We start from the raw sequence: 19,971 nt of genomic DNA on the forward strand, positions 1-19,971 counted from the left end.
ATACTGGAAAGAAAAAATACCATCGATAGAAGAAAATAAAATATTAAAAGCAATTAACAACAATAAAATCAATTTCTCTTCAAAAGTTAACATTTACCCAACTGATGATAATTAATAATGCCTACTAATGACTTCTAAATCCTGTGATTCAGCTGGAGACTCACTATACTCATTCTGTGTCACCAGACAGTGGAACTCCCTCTGTCTATCCCACAAAAACAGGACAGCTGTGCATCTAACTTTAAGCACAACCTAAAACAGCACCTAAACTACTTCTGGCTAGTTTCTTGTTCAAATCCTGACTAACTTTCTCTCTCTCTGTCTCTCTCTTTCTCTCTCTCTCAGATCTCCAGATTATCACCAACCTCTAACTCTGCAGCTCTCCTATCTTATCCAGTAAATAACGTAAATAAATCCTGCGTACATTTATAACTACATGCTGCTTTTCATCACTCATATGTAAATTAAATTTATATATCTCTTCATTTGTAAATACAACCTGTTTATTATTGTTTAACACTCTATCAGAAATCAAATTGTATTAACCTTTGTCTTGATTGTATTACACACTGCATGATTCTAAAACCGCTTTTCTACTGTTAAACAAATGAAATTCCTTTTTCTCTGTGAATGTAATTTTAATGGAGCTTTTTTTTCCCTGGGCCACCCCTGAATATGGGCCTGAGTGTCCAGTTAGACCATCCCAGTAAACAAAAAGCAGTAAATAAATAAATAAATTAGCCTGAATATATTAAGCAAGACTTGTAAAATTTAGTTTTTGGCCACTGTGTTTATAGAAGTTGGAATGCTTACATATGTGCTCACACATACAAGAATTTTAGGCACAGGCAATAATACCCTTGGAGTCTGCCAATGTACAACAATCATTTCCATAATAAGTGTCCAAGTTGTTCTTAAAAATATCTTAATTAGTACTTGACTTAATATAATTTGGCATTGTACTCCATGCATCAGCTACTCCCTCAGAGAACCAATTAATATATCTCTCAGTCTTATATAATCTCCTACACAAAGGTTGGCTGATGCTTTTTTTTACTAATCTTTGATAAACTGTAATGTTTCCAGACATAGTTGTGTCTAATACACTACATACATGAATAAGGTTTTCCTTAAATACCTGTATGAAACACTGTACAAGTTCAGATATTTTAATCTTTCATATAATAATGCAAGTTTTCACATCCATGCCTCTAAACTAAGGTTAAGTTGCATCTCTCCCATAATGTCATAATCAACAGCAGATTGTGACAGCAGCTTTTTCAGATGCTGCTCTGTTTTGGTAGGTCCTCTCTAGTTTGCTGCAATATGCATTTGCTGTGGGATTTTTTTTTTGCTGGTAATATATGTTGATACAGAACACACATATCATTGCATGTATTTATGGCATTTCCTCAAAATTCTGAACTTCGGCTAATCAAACATAAGCATTCAATTTACAAACCATTAGAATAAAATAGCTCTTTTTGTAGGGTGGCAAGTCCCACTGAACCCCACACCCCCTGCTAATTATGTTTATCAAATCCAAGATTGTACTAAAGTGAGGAAAGTGAAAATTTCAGTATCCACACTGTTTCAAAACCTCTCAAAAAGACTAGAATATTCAAACACCTGATTTTCCATCAGCTGTACTGACTTTTTTACTTTTCAGCTAATAAAATTGCAGATGAAATGTAGGAAATATTAATATATATATATATCTATATAGGTTTACTATTACATTCCTGAAACTGCTTTGGTCGACCGGTCAAAACATCGACCTGGAAAGACAAATTTGTACCACCAAAGAGGCAGCAAACTCGAAATGGAATACATTGACTCCCAGAGTTCTTTGTATTCAACATAGCAGGAGGTGACAGCAGTCACCCATGCTATGCAGCTTACCACACCATGACTTACCATAGTCAACAGTATGTGTATTTTACTATTTTGCAGGGGGGCATGCCCCCCTGCCCCCCATGGCACCTGCAAGTTATATATACAAACTCAGAGATCACACAATGAGGAAATGGGTTAATTCCCTATTCCTCAATGAACCGCGATCTCCGTACATAATGCCGAACTCAGACAATCGAACTACACTACACATTCGCTGTAGTGTAGTAAATGTTTTGTGGGTCTCCATTCTGCCCACTTGAAAACTGGGTTTGGACCGCATGGTGGCTGACCAAAGTAGTTTCGGGAATGTAATAGTAAACTACACACACACACACACACACATACACACACACATACATACACACATACACACATACACACATACACACATACACACATACACACATACACACATACACACACACACACACACACACACACACACACACACACACACACACACACACACACACACACACACACACATCCATACAAAATGCTGTTTTTTAATCTGCAATGGACAAATTCTGTTTACTAGTTAACTGATAAATGTTCATATTGCTTCTTATTTTCCTGCAACATCTGCCTCTTGGCTATATTCATATGTAACAAAGACAGATAGACCAGTGATATCAAATTTAGCTTTTAAATATATAATTTTGCAAAAGATGCAGAACGCTCATCTTCTATCCCAACATTCCCTAAAATGAACCATGAGTATGCAAAGCTCATCCAGTAAGAAGTGAGTTCTATGTACACAAGGCTTTTTCCTTCCATTGTTGAGGAATGTGTTTTTCCCAGGAAGATGTAAAACAGACTAGAAATAAAGATGCTCCTGACGACAAGTTAGATGTGGTAATGTTTTAGTGTAAATCAGTATAGCATGTACGCAAGCACAGAAATGGATGAGAAAGACCATACCATAATGACAACCTGAGGTGAGAACACCACCAGAAAGACAATGTATAAATTTACTTTATAGCAAACACTGAATAACATACCTTCTAATCAATCACATCTCCTCAAGACTTCCTGCACCCTAAAACAAAAGCATGTAATTTGACTGCAGGACTGTATTTTGGGTGCTGAAGCACGAGCAAACTCACCTGCCAAGGATTTCAGCCAATGACATCACTTAGGTCATGTGTATGAGGACTCAGTATGGTTGAAAATGTGGTCAGAGATCAATGGGCAGCTCAGAAAATCTCAGTATATTGAGAATCTTAATGTACTAGTGTGTATGTGAATGTATGTACGTATATATACATACCCAAGACATGATAGTATAACTATGCACTTAATGACCTAGCTGCAGAGAATAATCTAGAAATAAAATGCTGGCAGAGATCATTATTACCTTTATAACTTGAAACAGTTGTGGCATGCATTCCTAACAGAGTTATTCAAGGAAAGTGCCTCACATTTTGAAAGTGTGCAATAAAATGTCGAACTCTTGACAACTTTTCCACTGACGATGGGAGCGAAGTTCTGCTTGCAAACAGAGTAAACTATGTGTGGAGTCAAACATAGGTTTAAACAAAATCACTAGAAAACAATTCACCTACAACTTACTTCTTTCATCTCTAAAACAGACAGTGCACTGTGTTGTTTATTAGTGATCCTAAAGGAACCTGAGCGTATACCCTATTCACCATCAATCACTATGTTTAAAGGGTCATGTGCATGACTGTTTATGAATGCATCAGGTCCTTTCACGGTTAGATGAGGAAAGACATTTGCTCCCAGTACTGCAATCTCCACCTTTAGCAGACCTATTCTACTGACACAGAACTGTGTCACTGCCATGGGTTGCAGACCATAGCAACAAACATTTTCATTCCTGACCCAGAGGGATAAAACAGAAAACGTAATACATAACAGGACTGCTGAATGTACACAGATGGCTTCTGAGGACGTACCAATGACAACTTTCGATATGCATACAAAAGCAATGCTTATTTCCTGCACTTTTCCAAAACCTATCCACAGTAAATAGTATTAACATCCTGCTCTTAAGGATATTCAATTGCTTAACTTTGTACCAATTAAGGAGATACAAATGATGTCCCTAAATTTAAGCTATACTTGTATGCAAACAATAGCTGGAAGCAGTTTCACTGTTCCATGAAATAAAACAAAAAAATATATTTAGGCAATAGCTCTTACTACCACACATTCTATAAATGTACCATTAAAGTAGTGTGAAATGAACATTACCAAATATGTTGTATAAGATAGAGATCTTACCTCCTAATCCTGGTCTAAGACGATTATCATAGCCATCTAGGAGTCTATCAAGAATTTCTGTAAAGATGGTAATGTTTTCTGTTGCATTGTTAGCTAAAACATAGCTAGAAAGATATTAAACAAATTAGACTATGACTTTGATTTAAAATATAATGTACAGCAAAAGCACAGTTCTGGCATAAAGAACATAAAAGTATCACTTGTTAAATGTTTTATCTCAAGATGTAAAATGACAGTGAAAAAAGAAAATCATCTAAAGCCATTTGATGAAGAGTCTTAAAGGACAGAGGATCAGCACAAAATTCTGTAAACAAAGTTGTTTTTACCTTTATCCCTGACATGGCAATATGCTTTGAACCACTGTGAAAGTCATAAGTCCCTATATCCATCCATATAGCCTCCACGTAGTACAGTGTGGTAAGATTTGTACCATAAGTAAAATAAAATCAGTCTGTACTGGTGATGGGGATGAGAACCAGGTATGTGGTTGCCATCAAGGCCACTGAGTGTACCATGGAAGAGTTCTTTACTATGCCACTTATGATTGTATTCAGCAATACCTCTGTGGAACTGCTACCACTGACATGTCACTTAAATGCTTTAGCAGCACCTTTACTGTCTGTGACAATTATTACATCATCCTAGAGTTTCTAGTCAGATCTAAGTCTCTATGATGGCACCCTGCTACAGTGGGAGGGAAATCATCCTCCCTCTCCTTTGGAAGATTGACTTGTAGCTGTTTAACTTCTCTGTTGTATGACCAACCAGCCACTACCAGGCTATTATTCAGTCAGATCAAGGAATGCATCTGCATCTGTGCATCTAACATTTGTAAACAGATGCAAATAAAAAAAAATAAAAAAAAAAACAAGTTATCATCTCTATAGTTCAGCCAAAGTTTACAGCATGCTACTTTGATAATGTACTCCATACTCCAAAACACACTTCCACTATAATAATAAACTACAATGCATCCAATCTGAGAAAGCAGGAGGTATCACCATACCTATGACCAAGATGTAGGATGCCTAAGGTCAATTGCCAAATTGTACCCTTTACCTAAAAATCAGAAAAAGTGACAAACAAAACAGCCATACTAACAAGGTTACCCCTAACTATAGTGTGTTAACTTTATAATGGAATATCAGCAACTAAAAACTTCTCTTTGTATGAGACAATTTCCTAGTTTTGTTAAAGAAGTTGTGATGCTCTTTTTTGCTTCCTAAGCAATTTAGGAGAGAGCACCAGTACTGACATCTAGCTACAGTGAAAATCCATATAAAAGTATTGAGATTTATACTGTTTTCTGATGTGAACACATAGATGTACAGCTGGAGTGTACTGAGTATCTGTAAAATGCTAACAACAGCATGTGAGAAGACAGTGCAGTGAATGATGCGTGCAGGATTAAAGATAAATGAACACAAAAAATGTGTAACTGAAAAGTGGGACAACTAAAATCTACTTTTCTCAGTGAAAAGTAGTGAAATTCAAACTGTGGAGGGGGAAAACCAGGGGGAAAATGCAGTGGTATAACAGGCTGCAAAAGCAGTATTTAAGGATGCAAGTATCAGTGTAGAAAGACAACATTCAAACCAGAGCATGATAATTTGTTCTCTTTTGCAGAACTGGCTCAGGAGAAATACAAAGACCTGAACAATGTATACTAGCCACATTCATTTATGTATAATTTGATCCAAATAAAGATCAATAGTAAATGAGTATTGTATCCAGATAGTGAAAATTAAATTTGTGTTTCTTTATTGTAGAGGAGTGGGTGGCAATCCTCCCATTGGGGGTAGGTGGATTTTTCACTTGGGGAAGGCATGCCAAAGGCAATATTTTTTTGTCTTGGGATGGAGGGCTAGCCATTCAGCTGTGTACACCTTGCCTCTGGATGAGTGCGACTGCTGAAGTGACACCCCATCCCTATGTGCAAAAATATGAAAAAGGTGTTGTGAATGGATGGATGGATGGATGGATGGATGGATGGATGGATGATAAGTAATGTGGACAGGCAAGTGGATTCATATTTGAAATTGTTTTTTAAAGAGGGGGCTGATGACAGCGACATCATTATCATCATCCTCATGATCTGTGCTTAGGATAACCGTGTCAGTAAAATGTAGAATTTTATTATCGGTGAGGTATAGTACATGACCAGTCTGATAGTTGTTCACAAACAGAGTGAAAAACAACATACTAGCAGCTAATCACATGGGGAAACACACAGAAGATACGTGTGTCAAAGAGATGTCTTGACCTGAACCCTTGCTGGATGGTTCTGGAAATTATGTGGTTTCCAGAACAAAGGACAGAAAAACTGGAAGAAAGAAACACACGTTACATAAAACTATCAGTACAATCCACCTCCAGGAGAATTTTTACAGTGGGACTGCTACATTTATGTTCATTACAAACATTGTCTTATTTAGTGTAGTATACAAAACAAAAACATACTTCAGCATCACACTGAGCAGATACTAATTGTCTTCTGAACATCTTTCCATTTGACTGGTGCAGATGGAAGCTTACTGGCAAATTAATGGCCACAAAATCCAAATACTGCAAAGCAAGATATGAATGTAGACCTCCATTTTTTATATTGGTAAATAATATTTTTTATCACAGTACAAAAAAGAAAAGGCTCATTGCCACAAGTAAAAGTAAATATATTCCACTTTCTAAATTTCTTCATAAATACAAAAGTGTAGTGTGTCATGGCACTACACTATTGTAACTTTAAACAGCAATATCAGTTTAACAAGTCTATAATTAATAATCTATTAATGTATCTGTATGGTGACAAAGGCGGCAATGATATGATTTAGTGTTTAAGCAACAGTACTCTTTGGAATTACACATTACTTTTTTTTATAAGTAAAACATCTTATTCGATTAGCTCTAGAACTTTTTCAGTTATAAATCATAATGCAAAAGTATAATAAAATCAGGAAGAACTTGGCTTCACTGGTGGGAACAAGATTTTTTTTTACTCTCCAAATGGCATGCTGTACACATACTGACCTCAGACTAGACACCATAACAGAAACAAGTGTCATGTCATCATTTATTTACTTATTTATCAAGATGAAGCACTGGCAAATTACTGACCTTAGTCAAAGCATCACTGCAGAAATATACATAATCCTTCCACTACTTTGACAAAAGAAGGATAAGTCTTATGAAATTAAAATGACAGGTCATCTGTTCAAAGACTATTTAATTTTCTTACTCATTGGTTTACCAATGAAGTGTTTTTAAACATCTTTATGAAACTGCCCTTTTTAAACTGTAATGTAAGTTTACATATATAAACAGAAAACAAAACAGGCCATAATAACTGTTCCGTTGTTGTTTTCATTCACTTCAACATTGCATACATTATTCAGAATCTTCTTCTGGCTTTTTCCCGGTTAGGGGTCGCCACAGCAGAACTCCGGTCCGCTAATGATTGGCAGTAGATTTTTACAGTGCTGAAGTGCCAGCTCGACGCCCAACCTTCAATGAAGTCACGCCCATTTACTCATGTCTTTCGAACACTACTCGACCGCGGGGAGGACATGCAGACTCCACACAGAAAGCGCTCCAGCTGAGAATCGAACGGTAGAACCTCTTGCTGGGAGGTGACAACGCTACCGCTGCACCACCGCAAATTACCCATACATTATTATTCAGTTTCTACCTTCCCTTAAATCTCATTCCTCCTCCTGAAAATTATTCTGCATGTATAGTTCTCTCAAATTTCATTTACTTCTACAAACTTTGCTCCTTTCCTTTTCTAAAGATCACGTCGTTCGTTCTTTTATCTCCTTTATAATACTCAGAACTTCCATTATATTTGGTATAGATTTTGATTTCCATTTTGAGCAATTGTTTTTTGGCAGCCAGTGGCATTAAACATAAAAAGACCTTACTATCTCTAACAAATTCAGACTCAATATCCCAACACATTATTTCTTTGGTAACAACAATTTGTTCCTAAAAAATTGCATAAAAGTGCTCTGCAGGGAACTTTAGAATCTACTAATTTATTGCATTCATAAAAAACATGTTCCTATTTCAGACCTCTCAACCAATCAGGTACATATCTGAACAGAATCAGGGAAAAATCAAAAAAAAAACTCAGGGACACCTTTAAAATATTAGTGCCATTAAGTTGAAACATTGAGAGAATCAGAGCATATGAATTAATACACCTTTTCTGAAGTAAAAGAAGTGTCTAACTCTTAATTATTGTCATTATTCATTAAGTGTAATTCACCACCTTTCTGCCCAAAGTCAGTAGTTTTAGGAGGGATTCAGAGGGACAGAGCTAAAATTTGGGTCAAAATCAGGGACGTCCCTGAAAATTAGGGACAGCTGAGAGGTATGTCCTATTTAATTGTCTACTCTCCATCATGCCTCCAAAATTTGCTAACTACCTGAGGAAAAATCCTCTGAAGTCTACTTGGGCTATAAAACTACTTATGCAAACACCTCCTTGCAAAAATTCTAAAACTCTGGACTTTGTTGCATACTTTGGAGCCTTTCATGTTTCTTCCCATTCTTCCTTTGTAAATTACATTTCCATTCCCTTGCCAATCTTTTATAACTTCTGACTGAATCTTATAGTTATCATGCAATATTTTATATGTCCTGCTAATTGTCCCTTTTTAACATCACCTTCTGATCTACACTCAAATCAAAACTCTACCAGAGCTAGCCGCTGTTTTTTTCTCTTAGCAACCCCCCCCCCCCATTTCCTTCTGTTTGCTTATACTCTGTCATTGGTTCCTAATGAAACTCTAATCTGCCTTGTTCTACGGGGAGAGGCAAGTTATCTCACTTAACTCTTGCCTTCTTCCTTTCCCAAGTAAATTCCTTCAACTTTTTTTTTTTATTGCTTCTCATCCGCAACTTCTTCCCCAGTTGTTAAAAATACACCTGGCTTGTATGCAAGACTGTTTGCGTTTTGTTTATTTATTTCCATTTAATGATCGGCAAAGTCTGAATGGGCAGAAAAAAAAAACTATCAGAACCCTGGGTAGAAAAACTCCATACAAAAATCTACAATATCATACATTAATACAAAGAATAGATTAGTAGTAGGCTAACTGCCCTTTTGAGCCATTTTTTAAGCCTAGCCAATTATCCCTTGTGAGACTCAAACCCTGCATTTTGTGTTTGTAAGGCAAACACCTTAACCATTAGGCCACCCTCCCAGCCCTCATGTAGGATAACAACTGCAGTACAGAGACATAGAATTAAACAAAAACATTATTACTCATATTCATAATCAAAAGTTTCCATTTCTCACTTCTTCTGCTGTTTCTTTTCATATATCTTGATCTGCCATAACAGAATACTTTCTACTCACAACAGAATACTTTCTAATCAATACATCTAAGTATTTCATCTTATGTCTCCATATGTATGGGCATCTCTGAGCCAATTCAAACTTGAATACACAGTATACCAATAAACCTTTGCTTTATCTGCATTTATTTTTATGTCCCAAAAAGACCTTAAATTGTCTCAAAGTGTTACAGAGCACTCACATGCCATTTTCTGGATTTATCAAGTACAAAATATTATTATATCCAAATAAAGCTAGTTTTTCTTGAGTACCAAACCAGTCACATCTTTGAATTTGTGAATCTCTTAATTTCTTTGCTATCGTCTCTAAATACAAAGCAAATAACAAACAAGAAAGAGGAACCCTCACTGGTTCCCCTGATCAATCACAACTCGTCAAGAGAGAAAACCTTCCACCTTAATTCTCACCCCTAACCCTTAACATATTATCCTTGTCAACTTTATTTTTCTGTCAGGAAATGTAAATGCTACCATCACCCTTCTCATAAAAGCCTATCTTCCTCTACAGAATTCTTTGTCTCTATCAAAGTCCATCAAAATAGCAGTGTTGGCTTAAATTCGTATTAAATTCTACTATCATCCAGATCACCACTGTTCTGTTAATGTTGTCAAATGTTTGCTTCCCTTCCACAAAACTACATTGATCTATGTATGACAACTTTGGTAACACTTTTGCCTTTCTCTTCATAGGTATACACATACCAACTTTATAATCATGGCTTAAAAATGAAATGGATCAACATAAAACCAGCTATGACATGCATTTACCATCTTTTGGTAATACAGCTACTACAGCTTTCTTTCAAGATGCTGGCACTACTCCCCCTTTTAAAATATTGTTAAACAAAATTTTCCAGAAATGTATTACTTTCTTCCCTCCTACCTTCCATATTCCCACAGGAATGCCATTTGTTCCAGGAGACTTTGCATTTGATTGATTGTCTGTCTTTTCTCTTCCTATTTCATTAATTGTTGAGCCTCATCTTCCTCTAACCTTAGCAGCATTAAGCATTAGATTATTTTTTTTTTCATTTGTACCATTTTTAGTTCCCTGCCCCTCTACTTTACATAAATGTTCATAAAAGGTCTATAACATCTCTACTCCCTCTACCGGATGTCGGGTTATTTTTCCTGTCATAGTCTCAATAAGTTTGGCTATAACTCATTTTGCAATTCTGTTGAATTCTGCAAAAAGTGTTTTTCTAGAATTGTTTGTTATCAAACAACAGTTGCTTAAAATAAATTTTTCTAAATTAATATATATTATCTAAATACTCCATTGTTTCCTTTTAGTACTCCTTTGTTGTTGTTTTGTGAAATTCTCCTTTTTCAGCAATACTTTAACAGTTGTTAACCCCTCTAAATAATTCTTATTGGTTCTTTCCCATACTTTTTTCTGTCTTATTTCTACAATGTTATAAACTCTATTATTTAATGTTATCCTAGTCACCATTCATCACGTATGGGTCTAGGATCAGACATTGGATCCAAGCAGGCAGACTTAGACAACAGCTTAGCTCAAGCTCCTCCCCGCCCATAATGCTTCACTGCCCTCTAATTCCTCAGTTCTCATTTGCCATTTTTGCATGTCAGACTCTCAGCTCCTCAGGTTATTCCATTACTTTGCAAGTTGGTGTACTTCGTTTTGGGATTTTTCCTTCTTCTTAACCAGATTTCACTTCTTAAAGCTTGTTCTATAGTTTTTGTCTAGTTTTTTTGTGTAGTTACCAAACCCTTTCACCACTTCCGTTTGGTTCATTTAGTTTTTGTGCCTTTTTCCCATTTTTTTCTTAGAGTAGTTGTAATTCCTTTCTGGAAGTAGATGTTCTTATTGGTTTTAGTTTTCTTGATGTCCATTGCTTATTTGGGTTTAGTTAGTGTGTGTTTTGAGTTAGGACGGACATTGGGGTTTTGACTGCTGGCCTGTTTGTAGTTCTGTCCTTCGGCTGTTCTTTTGGTTTTGGTTACCTTGACTTGTCTCCATGTCGGAGAAACCTTTAGGCTTCAAGAGGTGCTCCTTGTGTGGTCAGAAGATGCCTGTCTCTGACTTGAGGAGTGTCTCTACTGTCTTGGTGCTGACCATCTGGAGGTTGAATGCGGCATTTGTGCCACGTTAAACCCCAGTGCCCTGGTCGATTTCCAGAACAAGCTCTTACTAAAAGACTTGGTTAAGGGCGGTCTCCTGGTCAAAGAATCCTCAAACAAGTCAGGCCCCTCTGGCCATAAGAGAAAGGATCCTTCTTCTCCTTCTTCCTCAGGGGAAGCGCCTTCCAAGCTAGCCAGGCTGTTGGATCCCAGGTCCATGGATCCGACTTCAGCCTTAGCGGTGTCAGATCCAAGAGCCTCCAGAGAATTGACCCTCGGATCCAAGGCCTCTGGTTCCAGGTCTTCAGATTTGAGGGCCTTGTCCTTGACTCCCAGATCCAAGGCTTCCAGTTTGAAGTCTTTGGATCCAAGCAAGACCGCACTTGTCACAGACCCGACCCTATCAGATCTGAGGGATTTGAGACCTTCTTCATCAGATCCTCACATCTCCTTGGACCCGATTCAGTCAGATCCAAGACCCGTGCAGGATCCCATTGTTGTGGAAGATATTCCTTCAATCCCTTCGGGAGGGGATCAGTTTTTCACCCCTCTATGTAGGGCTCATTCTCCAGACCATAGAAGAAGATCTTTGGGTCCCAGCATGGGTCTCCAGCTAGGTTCTCCATTTCCTCCGATCCTCCAGGAGCATCCTGCCTGCAGACATGGACAAGATGATTTGGTCCTTTTTAAAGGCTCAAAGTGAGTTGGGGCTTTTGGCTTCCCTGGCCTACAAGCTCAAGGAGCCTTCTCCCCCTCCCAGCTTCCATTCTCCTCATTGAACCTCACATGGATTGGACTCAGATAGGGGGCGGTGCACTGCGTGGAGGTGATGGGGGATTCTGGGACTCCTTTTGTCCCTACCCCATGAGGATCCATGGCCGGCTCTGTTTCCATTCCCCCAGGACAGGCAGGGCCACCAGTCTGCATTGTCGCCCCAGAGTCTGTGGGGGCTGGTTCGAGTCTGGCCTTCTCGGTCTGTTCTCTGCTGCTCAGTGTTTCAGCATTTGGTAGCTCCGGACTGGCACTGTCAAGAGAGTTGTGGGTTATGGCAGGGTCTGCTCCCTCCTCTGTTGTGGTGTTATCAGCAGGTGAGGGGACATCGTCCAGTCCCACCATGCTCCGGGCAGTGAAAAATCCCTCTCTGCTGCCACAATAGCCTCTCTGACTCACCATGCTCCTTCCCAGCTGCAGAATTTGAGCTCTTCTCTAATCCTACTTCTAGTCAGCCCATCTGGTCTAGTCTCCAGGAAGGAGTTTCCCCCATAGGGGTCCCTTCCACTTCTGACTATTCCCCTGAGGCTCCCATGCAAGAAGTGCCTCAGAACAGGACATGCAAGAGGAGATATCTGGACTCCCTTATGGAAACTCTCACGGTAGACATGGATTTCGATGAAGGGGACAGGTCTCCAAGGTCACTCCCCAGAGATCCTTAAGGCCAAGGGCGGTCGGTCTGCAAGCCTCCCGTCCTCTGAGGAAAATATGTTCCTGGAGGCTTTTGGTATGGGCCTATCTACCTTGTGGGTGTTCCACCTGCTGACCCTTTAATCAAACTTATAACCAGCAGGGCCAGGAAGGAACCCAATACAGTGGAGCTAGTACCCAAAAGATCTGATAAAATTTTAAGCCCACTTTTGGACAAAGCATTCAGTCCGAGGTAGTTCCTGTTGATGCAATTGTGGTGGCTGCCCCCACCAAGAAAGAGTTGGAGGAGTAGAGTTCATTTGTCCATCCTCCCGACCATGAATCGAGGGCATTGGACAGATTTGGAAAGTGGATGTTCACATCGGCTTCTTTCAGCCTGTGAGCTTTGAACTATGTGACCCATTTTACCCCTCTCCAGAGAGACTTGATAAAGGAGATTTCAACTTCGCTCTCAGAGACAATGCCTGCAGAGAACTTTAAGTCCTTCTCTCCCAAGCTGGCCACTCTTACATCAATAGCTAATTCGTCTATGAGGTTAATATCTAATGCTGCAGAGAGTTCCTCATGGGAGTCAAGTACAGGCATTGACATCAGGCATCATGCCTTGCCTGGCTGCATTTATGCAGTTTTGCAGAGGCCTTCAAATTGTGATTCACCAATGCCCCTTTCAATGGTTCCACTCTTTTTGGACCCAGCATTAAGGAAACTTTAATTTGCAGTGAGCAAGATGGGAAGATGCTGTCAGCTGTAGGGATCAAATGCTCTACCCCTCAAAGGTCCTTTTCCAAGACCCAAAAGGGAAATAGAAAAATGTAGTTCCGCAAATTGCAGTCTTCCTTTCAGGAAGCTCAAGAAGATTCTTCCTCCAGGGGATTGGGGGAGAGGTTTCAATGGTAGACACCACCATAGAGACAGAAAAGGCCTACAAAACCAGGGTTCCAGAGAGCCACTTTCTGAGAAACCTTTTTAACGCCCCTGAGGCATTGCCCAACTGTCCCTCCTGGAAGTAGTTGGGGGTCGCTTGGCCTTGCATCCTTTAGCCTGGGCAAATATCACAAATGATCACTGGGTGCTAAGAATCATATCCAGGAGCTACTACTTTCCCTTTTCAGAACCCTGACCAAGAAGCACCACTCTCCCAGATGCGCCAACCATTCAGAGTTAGCCCCCTAGAGGTTACCAACCTCTTTCAAAAAAGAGCCATCCAAAAGTTCCCCACAGCACAGAGAGGATCCAAATCTTACTCCTGCTTCTTTTTGGTAACCAAGAAAACTGGGGGACCTGCATCCCATTCTGGACCTCAGTCTGTTAAACCTGTTACTCAAGAAGTCAAAATTTTGGATGCTCACTGTGCAGTCATTTGTGCCTCTTCTGCACAAGAATGACTGGGTGTTCTTTGTGGATCTCCAGGATGTGTACTATCATATCAAAATAGACAGGTGGTCCAGGAGATTCCTCCACTTTCATGTAGGGGCCAAACACTTCTAATTCAGAGCTCTGCCCTTTGGACTCACCACAGCCCCCTGGGTGTTCACCAAATGCATGGCAGTGGTGGCAGCTCAGGGATTCCAGGTGTTTCCCTACCTCAGTGATTGGCTCCTTACAGCCTCCACAAAGCATCAGCTGGTGGATAACACACGCTTCCTTCTTCATCTCTTTGATCAGCTGGGGATAACAGTGAATCTAGACAAATCCTCCTTGACCCCATCTCAGCAATTGGAATTTACAGGCACACAGCTGGACACTGTTTCAGAGACTGCAGTCCTTCCTCGCTGAATGTGTGCCTCTTATTTGGTTTCACATTCAGGCTCTTCTGGAGCAAACTCATCCTCTAGTATCTCTCATTTACAGGGCTTTGGGTTCCATGGCAGCAACCATTTATCTGGTAACACTGGACAGATACTACATGAGAGTGCTACAGTGGACCCTGGTGGTCCAGTGGTCTGCCCTCTCTCATCCCTTGTCAGTCCCCTTTCGTCACACTCCAGTTTGTCGGAGACACCTATCATGGTGGATGCATTCCCTGGATCTCCTAGCAAGCAGGCTATTCTCTCCACCCGTTCTGACTGCCATGGTGACCACGGATGCTTCCCTGCTATGGTGGGGGGGGGGCACTTTTAGGAAAAACCTGTCCAAGGGACGTAGTCCCATTCAGAGACCAAGCTGCACATAAACATTCTGGAGATGAGAGCAGTACTTCTGTCACTGCAAGCATTTCAGGACTGCCTCCCTCTGGGGAAAATAAGCAGCTCACACAGACAACATGGCTGTTGTGTGGTATGTAATCAAGCAAGAGGGCACACATTTTTATCTGCCTTGCCACCAGGCCATGAGGGTTTGGGAATGGGTGATGTTCTTCGGGTGCTTTCTCATTGCAACACACATTCCTGGAGCTTCCAACGTGCTGGCATACAAGCTGAGCAGGGCCATTCTGACCCCTCATGAGTGGTCTCTGAATCCTTCAGTGGCGGAGCAGATCTTCCATCAGTGGGGTCAACAGAGCTGTGATCTGCTTGCTTCCTCTCTCAATCACAAATGCAACAGTTACTTCGCCCTGATTCCCCCAGAGGGGGATTCCCCCAGGGATGCACTGACTCACAACTGGCCTCTGGGTCTCCTTTATGCCTTCCCAGTGTTACCCCTAATTCCCAGAATTCTTCAGAAAGCAAGATGCCTCATAACACAGTTGATCCTCATTGCCCACTTCTGGCCTTGGCAGGTGTGGTTCCCTTTCCTACGGTCTCATCTGAAGCGCCCCCCCCCCTTGGGTGCTCGATCTGGTACCAGATCTGATCTCCCATCCAGTGCTCCATCTGCTCCCAAATCTGCGGACCCTCAATCTGACAGCTTGGTGTATCCACTTCCCGTGATTATTGCTAGTCCAGGCTAGTATCCCCTGTGACATACATTATCCTTGCTTCTCAGAAGTCTTCCACCAAGAGAGGGTGCTAGTTTCTCTACAATCAAAGTCCAATTGGCAACAATTTCTAATTTTCATCTCAATAACGACCCTACCTTTTCTTCTTGGCTCTGCAAAGCCTTCTTGAAAGGTGTGTTTTTGTTGCATCCTCCAGTCAAGGACCCCTCTCAACCATGCAATCTTATTCTGGTGCTGCAGTCTCTAACTAAAAGCCTTTTTGAGCCTGCTACATCCTACGATCTTAAGTTTCTTTCCTGGAAGACTGCCTTTTTAGTGACTATAACCTCACAAAAGACAGTATCAGAATTTCAGGCTCTTACTGTTAAGCCTTCTTACTTAATATTTCATAAAGATAGAGTGGCTTAAAACCCAACCCCTCCTTTATACCCAAAGTGGCCACTGAGGCAAACCTCAATCAATTTAACTTCCAGTGTTCTTCCCTAATTATGCTAATAAAGGAGAATACATTTTACATATATCAGATGTTCATCATCAGGGGTGGCCACGGTGGTGCAGCAGTTAGTGTTGCCGCCTAACAGCAAGAGGTTCTCCAGTTCGATTCTCGGCTGGGGTGCCTTCTGTGCGGAGTCTGCATGTCCTCCCTGTGGTCGTGTAGGTTTCCTCTGGGTGCTCCGGGTTCCTCCCACATCCCAAAGACATGCTGTAAGTGGATTGGACACTCCAAATTGGCCCTAGGTGTGAATGTGTGCATGTGTGTGCCTTCTGTGGAAGTTTGGGCGCCGGGCTGGCACCTCGGCATTGAAAAACTCCACTGCCAATTGTGATCCGCTGTGGCATCCCCTAACTGGGAAAAAGCCAGAAGAAGAAGATGTTCATCATCAGCTTTGTTTGTATTTACACAGAACTAAGCCTTTTTGGCTCTCAGACCAATTGCTTGTGGCATTTTCAGTTAACGGGAAGGGCTAATCTGTGTCAAAAATTACCATCTCCCATTGGATTTCTCAGTGCATTTCTTTCGTTTATTCCTCATACAGTTCTCCTTTGTCTGGACCAGTTAGGGCTCATTCCACCAGGTCGTTGGCCACTTCAGCTGCCTTTGTAGCCCATCAGTCTTTGGATGACATTTGTGCAGCAGCAACTTGGTCCTCTGTCATACCATCATCTCTCATTACAAACTTGACTTGGGTTCTAGAAGAAGGGCTTCCTTTGGCTCCACTGTTCTTCGGTATGTCCTTCCTTGAGGCCACCCAAGAATTTTGGGTAGCTGGGGACTCTGACCCATATGTGATGAATGGTGACTAGGATGACATCAGATTAATAGTTATGTACTCACCATAACTTGTTATCTGTAGTCACCATTCATCACGGTTTCACCCTCCAGCCCCCTTCCTGAAGGAGTGACAAGATTTTGGTGGACCTTTGTTGGTGGCAGGTTTCTTCTGTCTTCTTTTTCCAGGGCAAACTCCATCTGAGGGGTTAGAGGGCAATGGAGCATTATGGGAGGGGAGGAGCTTGAGCTAAGCTGTTGTGTAAGTGTGCCGGCTCGAATCCGATGTCTGATCCTAGACCCATACGTGATGAATGGCAACTACAGATAACATAGATACTGAGTTATGGTGAGTACACAACCATTATTCATTTTATTTCACTGACTAGTTATCCTTTCTGAAGTAAGTTCTGTCTTCACTAATAAAGGTTGAATGATATACAATATCCATTTCTTAAATTCCTCTTTTAAACAAATAATGTAGCAAAGCACCAGTCTCATTTTTACATCACTACCTTGCATCTTTATCTTAGGTTTCTTTTTTTTTTATTTCTGCATGATGTGATATAGTTATTGGATTGGTCTCAAAGCTTTCAATTGCATACACATGCTTCAATGAAATACACTTTCTACTACGTCTTGTTCAGCTATTGTAGTTTACAGAATAATACATGAATTCTGTTTGAGTTTCTGCAAGATAATTTACATTTTCCATACAAATAATATCATATTCTTCTTTAAAAATCTACCAAATGTTGTTGTATTTTCTTTTCTAGTCCCCCCAAAATACCCCCTGTTGCATAGAAGATATAGCACAGCTGGAAGATATAGCAAATCTGCTGGCCTACAAATTCAGCTCAAGTTTCACCTCCACATCACCTCTAGTTCTCTCCCAAGAAATAGCCTTCACCACTCCACTGCCAATTAGCACCAAAGAACAGGCACCTCTAGTTCTCTGCCAAGAAATAGCCTTCACCACTCCACTGCCAGTTAGCACCAAAGAACAGGCTGCCACTGTGCTCGCTAAAACCACACATGAAGATCCCACTGCCGAAAACCAGTAATCAAGCATCTGCAGTTTTTTGACATACACCACTTATTATTATCAAAAAGACAATTTTAATACCAGCACACACACCAGTATTTCCATCCTATCCTTAGGACTTCTCAGAAATATATTAAAACCCAGACTCTCCCATTTACACTTCCCTTTGTATGACATCATTTGCTGTCTATCATTCTAAAATTAAACAATCAAATCAAAGAACCTATTTCACCCCTTCATCTGAAATATTCATATCCATTTAAAATTATTATTAATGATAATACATGCTTTTTATTATTTTGTCCAAAAGTGTACTTTTGTTTGTGTCTTTCGGCTTTTCCCGGTTAGGAGTCACCACAGCGGAACTCCGGTCCGCTAATGATTAGTAGTGGATTTTTACGTACCGGGTTACCAGCCCTGATGCACAACCTTCAATGAAGGCACGTCCCTTTCATGTATGCCTCCACATAGAAGACGCTCTAGCTGAGAATCGAACGGGGCAACGTCATGAATATTTCTCCTAAATGAGGTCTACATAAATAAGGGCTGATAGAATAAAAACTTTCATTTTATAATAAAATGCAGCAAAATCCCCCTAGTTACACATATAGCAAATGGTTGATAAATACTAACACTTAAAAATTGAACAACTGAAACAAGGAAAAACATTACAGGTGTAATATAAAAACCTTGGTATTGTTAAAGATTGTTCCTAAAATATCTACACAGCAATTTAAAAGAACAGATAATAATACGCATTAAAAATATACATGCATACAAAGGACTTATTCACTACCCGCATAATTAAGATAGTCTTTCCAGTAGGTGTTACCTTTCTATATCAATTTATTTAAATATTTGTGTAACATTCATTATTAACTTTTAAAAATGTCTCGTTCAACCACCTAACTTATTATAATCTAGCTGCCCTTAATTTTAGTACTGGAGCTATGGATATGGTGTCATTTAATCCTGGAATTTTACTGGCATCTAAAGTTAGCTGCCAGTATAACTCCCTACATTCAATTTTAGTTTCCCAAGGACCTCCTCTGGGGTCTTTAGTAATTTCCTGTATTAAAAAAAATTACAAACTTCCCATTTTCACACTGTGTTATATGATTATAAAGGGCATTCATTTCATCCTTCTTTTTGACATCATATAGGTATTCATATATTCCTTTTTTGAGCATACCCTCAGTCTTACCTCTGTAAAATGAATGGCAACCTTTACATACAGCTATATATACCACCCCACTACTAAATGTAATGATGGTTGTTATAAATATACCCATTCCTACTTGGGATAAATATATGATCCATATTCACAAGTTGGGGACATTGTGTGCAAAACTCACACTTATAAGTGCCCACCTTTTTTTGAGCATATGTACAGGGTATTTTTTTTTATTATTTTCTAGAATGTCCTTCATATTATAACCTCTCCTAAAGGTGAAAGTAATTGGTTCAGAAAATATCCCCAGGAGGTCAGAAAACTTAGAAAACATATTCTAATTTCTTACAATAATGTTCTTAATCAATTTCTCCTCAGAATTGTAATTCATAAGAAAAACATCCCCATAAGATAGACACTTGCTATCCTCACTATGTTCCTTTTTATCAATATCGTTCTCTCCATCTCCATAGTGATGTGTAATTATTTCACCTCCACCTATGACTGGTGAATATTCTGTTGCCCTCCCCTTCTTAATTTCTTTTAAAATATCATTTACAAATGTTTTAGGGTATTTTCTTTCTAAAACCATCTTTTTC

At 39.8% G+C, this 19,971-nt stretch overlaps 1 protein-coding gene across 2 annotated transcripts in view; it reads right to left on the minus strand.

Annotated features, from left to right (window-relative positions):
• Window positions 1-19,971, minus strand: part of GABRA2 (gamma-aminobutyric acid type A receptor subunit alpha2) — a 1,382,295-nt gene that overhangs the window by 1,266,120 nt on the left and 96,204 nt on the right. For both annotated transcript variants that reach the window (XM_044061400.1, XM_044061401.1), the window contains exon 2: window positions 4,144-4,247. In XM_044061400.1, the coding sequence (XP_043917335.1) occupies window positions 4,144-4,247 (104 nt within the window). The remainder of the gene's footprint in view (window positions 1-4,143; window positions 4,248-19,971) is intronic.

Source organism: Protopterus annectens, chromosome 2.part0 (genome assembly GCF_019279795.1).
Source record: "Protopterus annectens isolate FY-2018-M chromosome 2.part0, PAN1.0, whole genome shotgun sequence".
Classification (NCBI taxonomy): Eukaryota; Metazoa; Chordata; order Ceratodontiformes; family Protopteridae; genus Protopterus; species Protopterus annectens.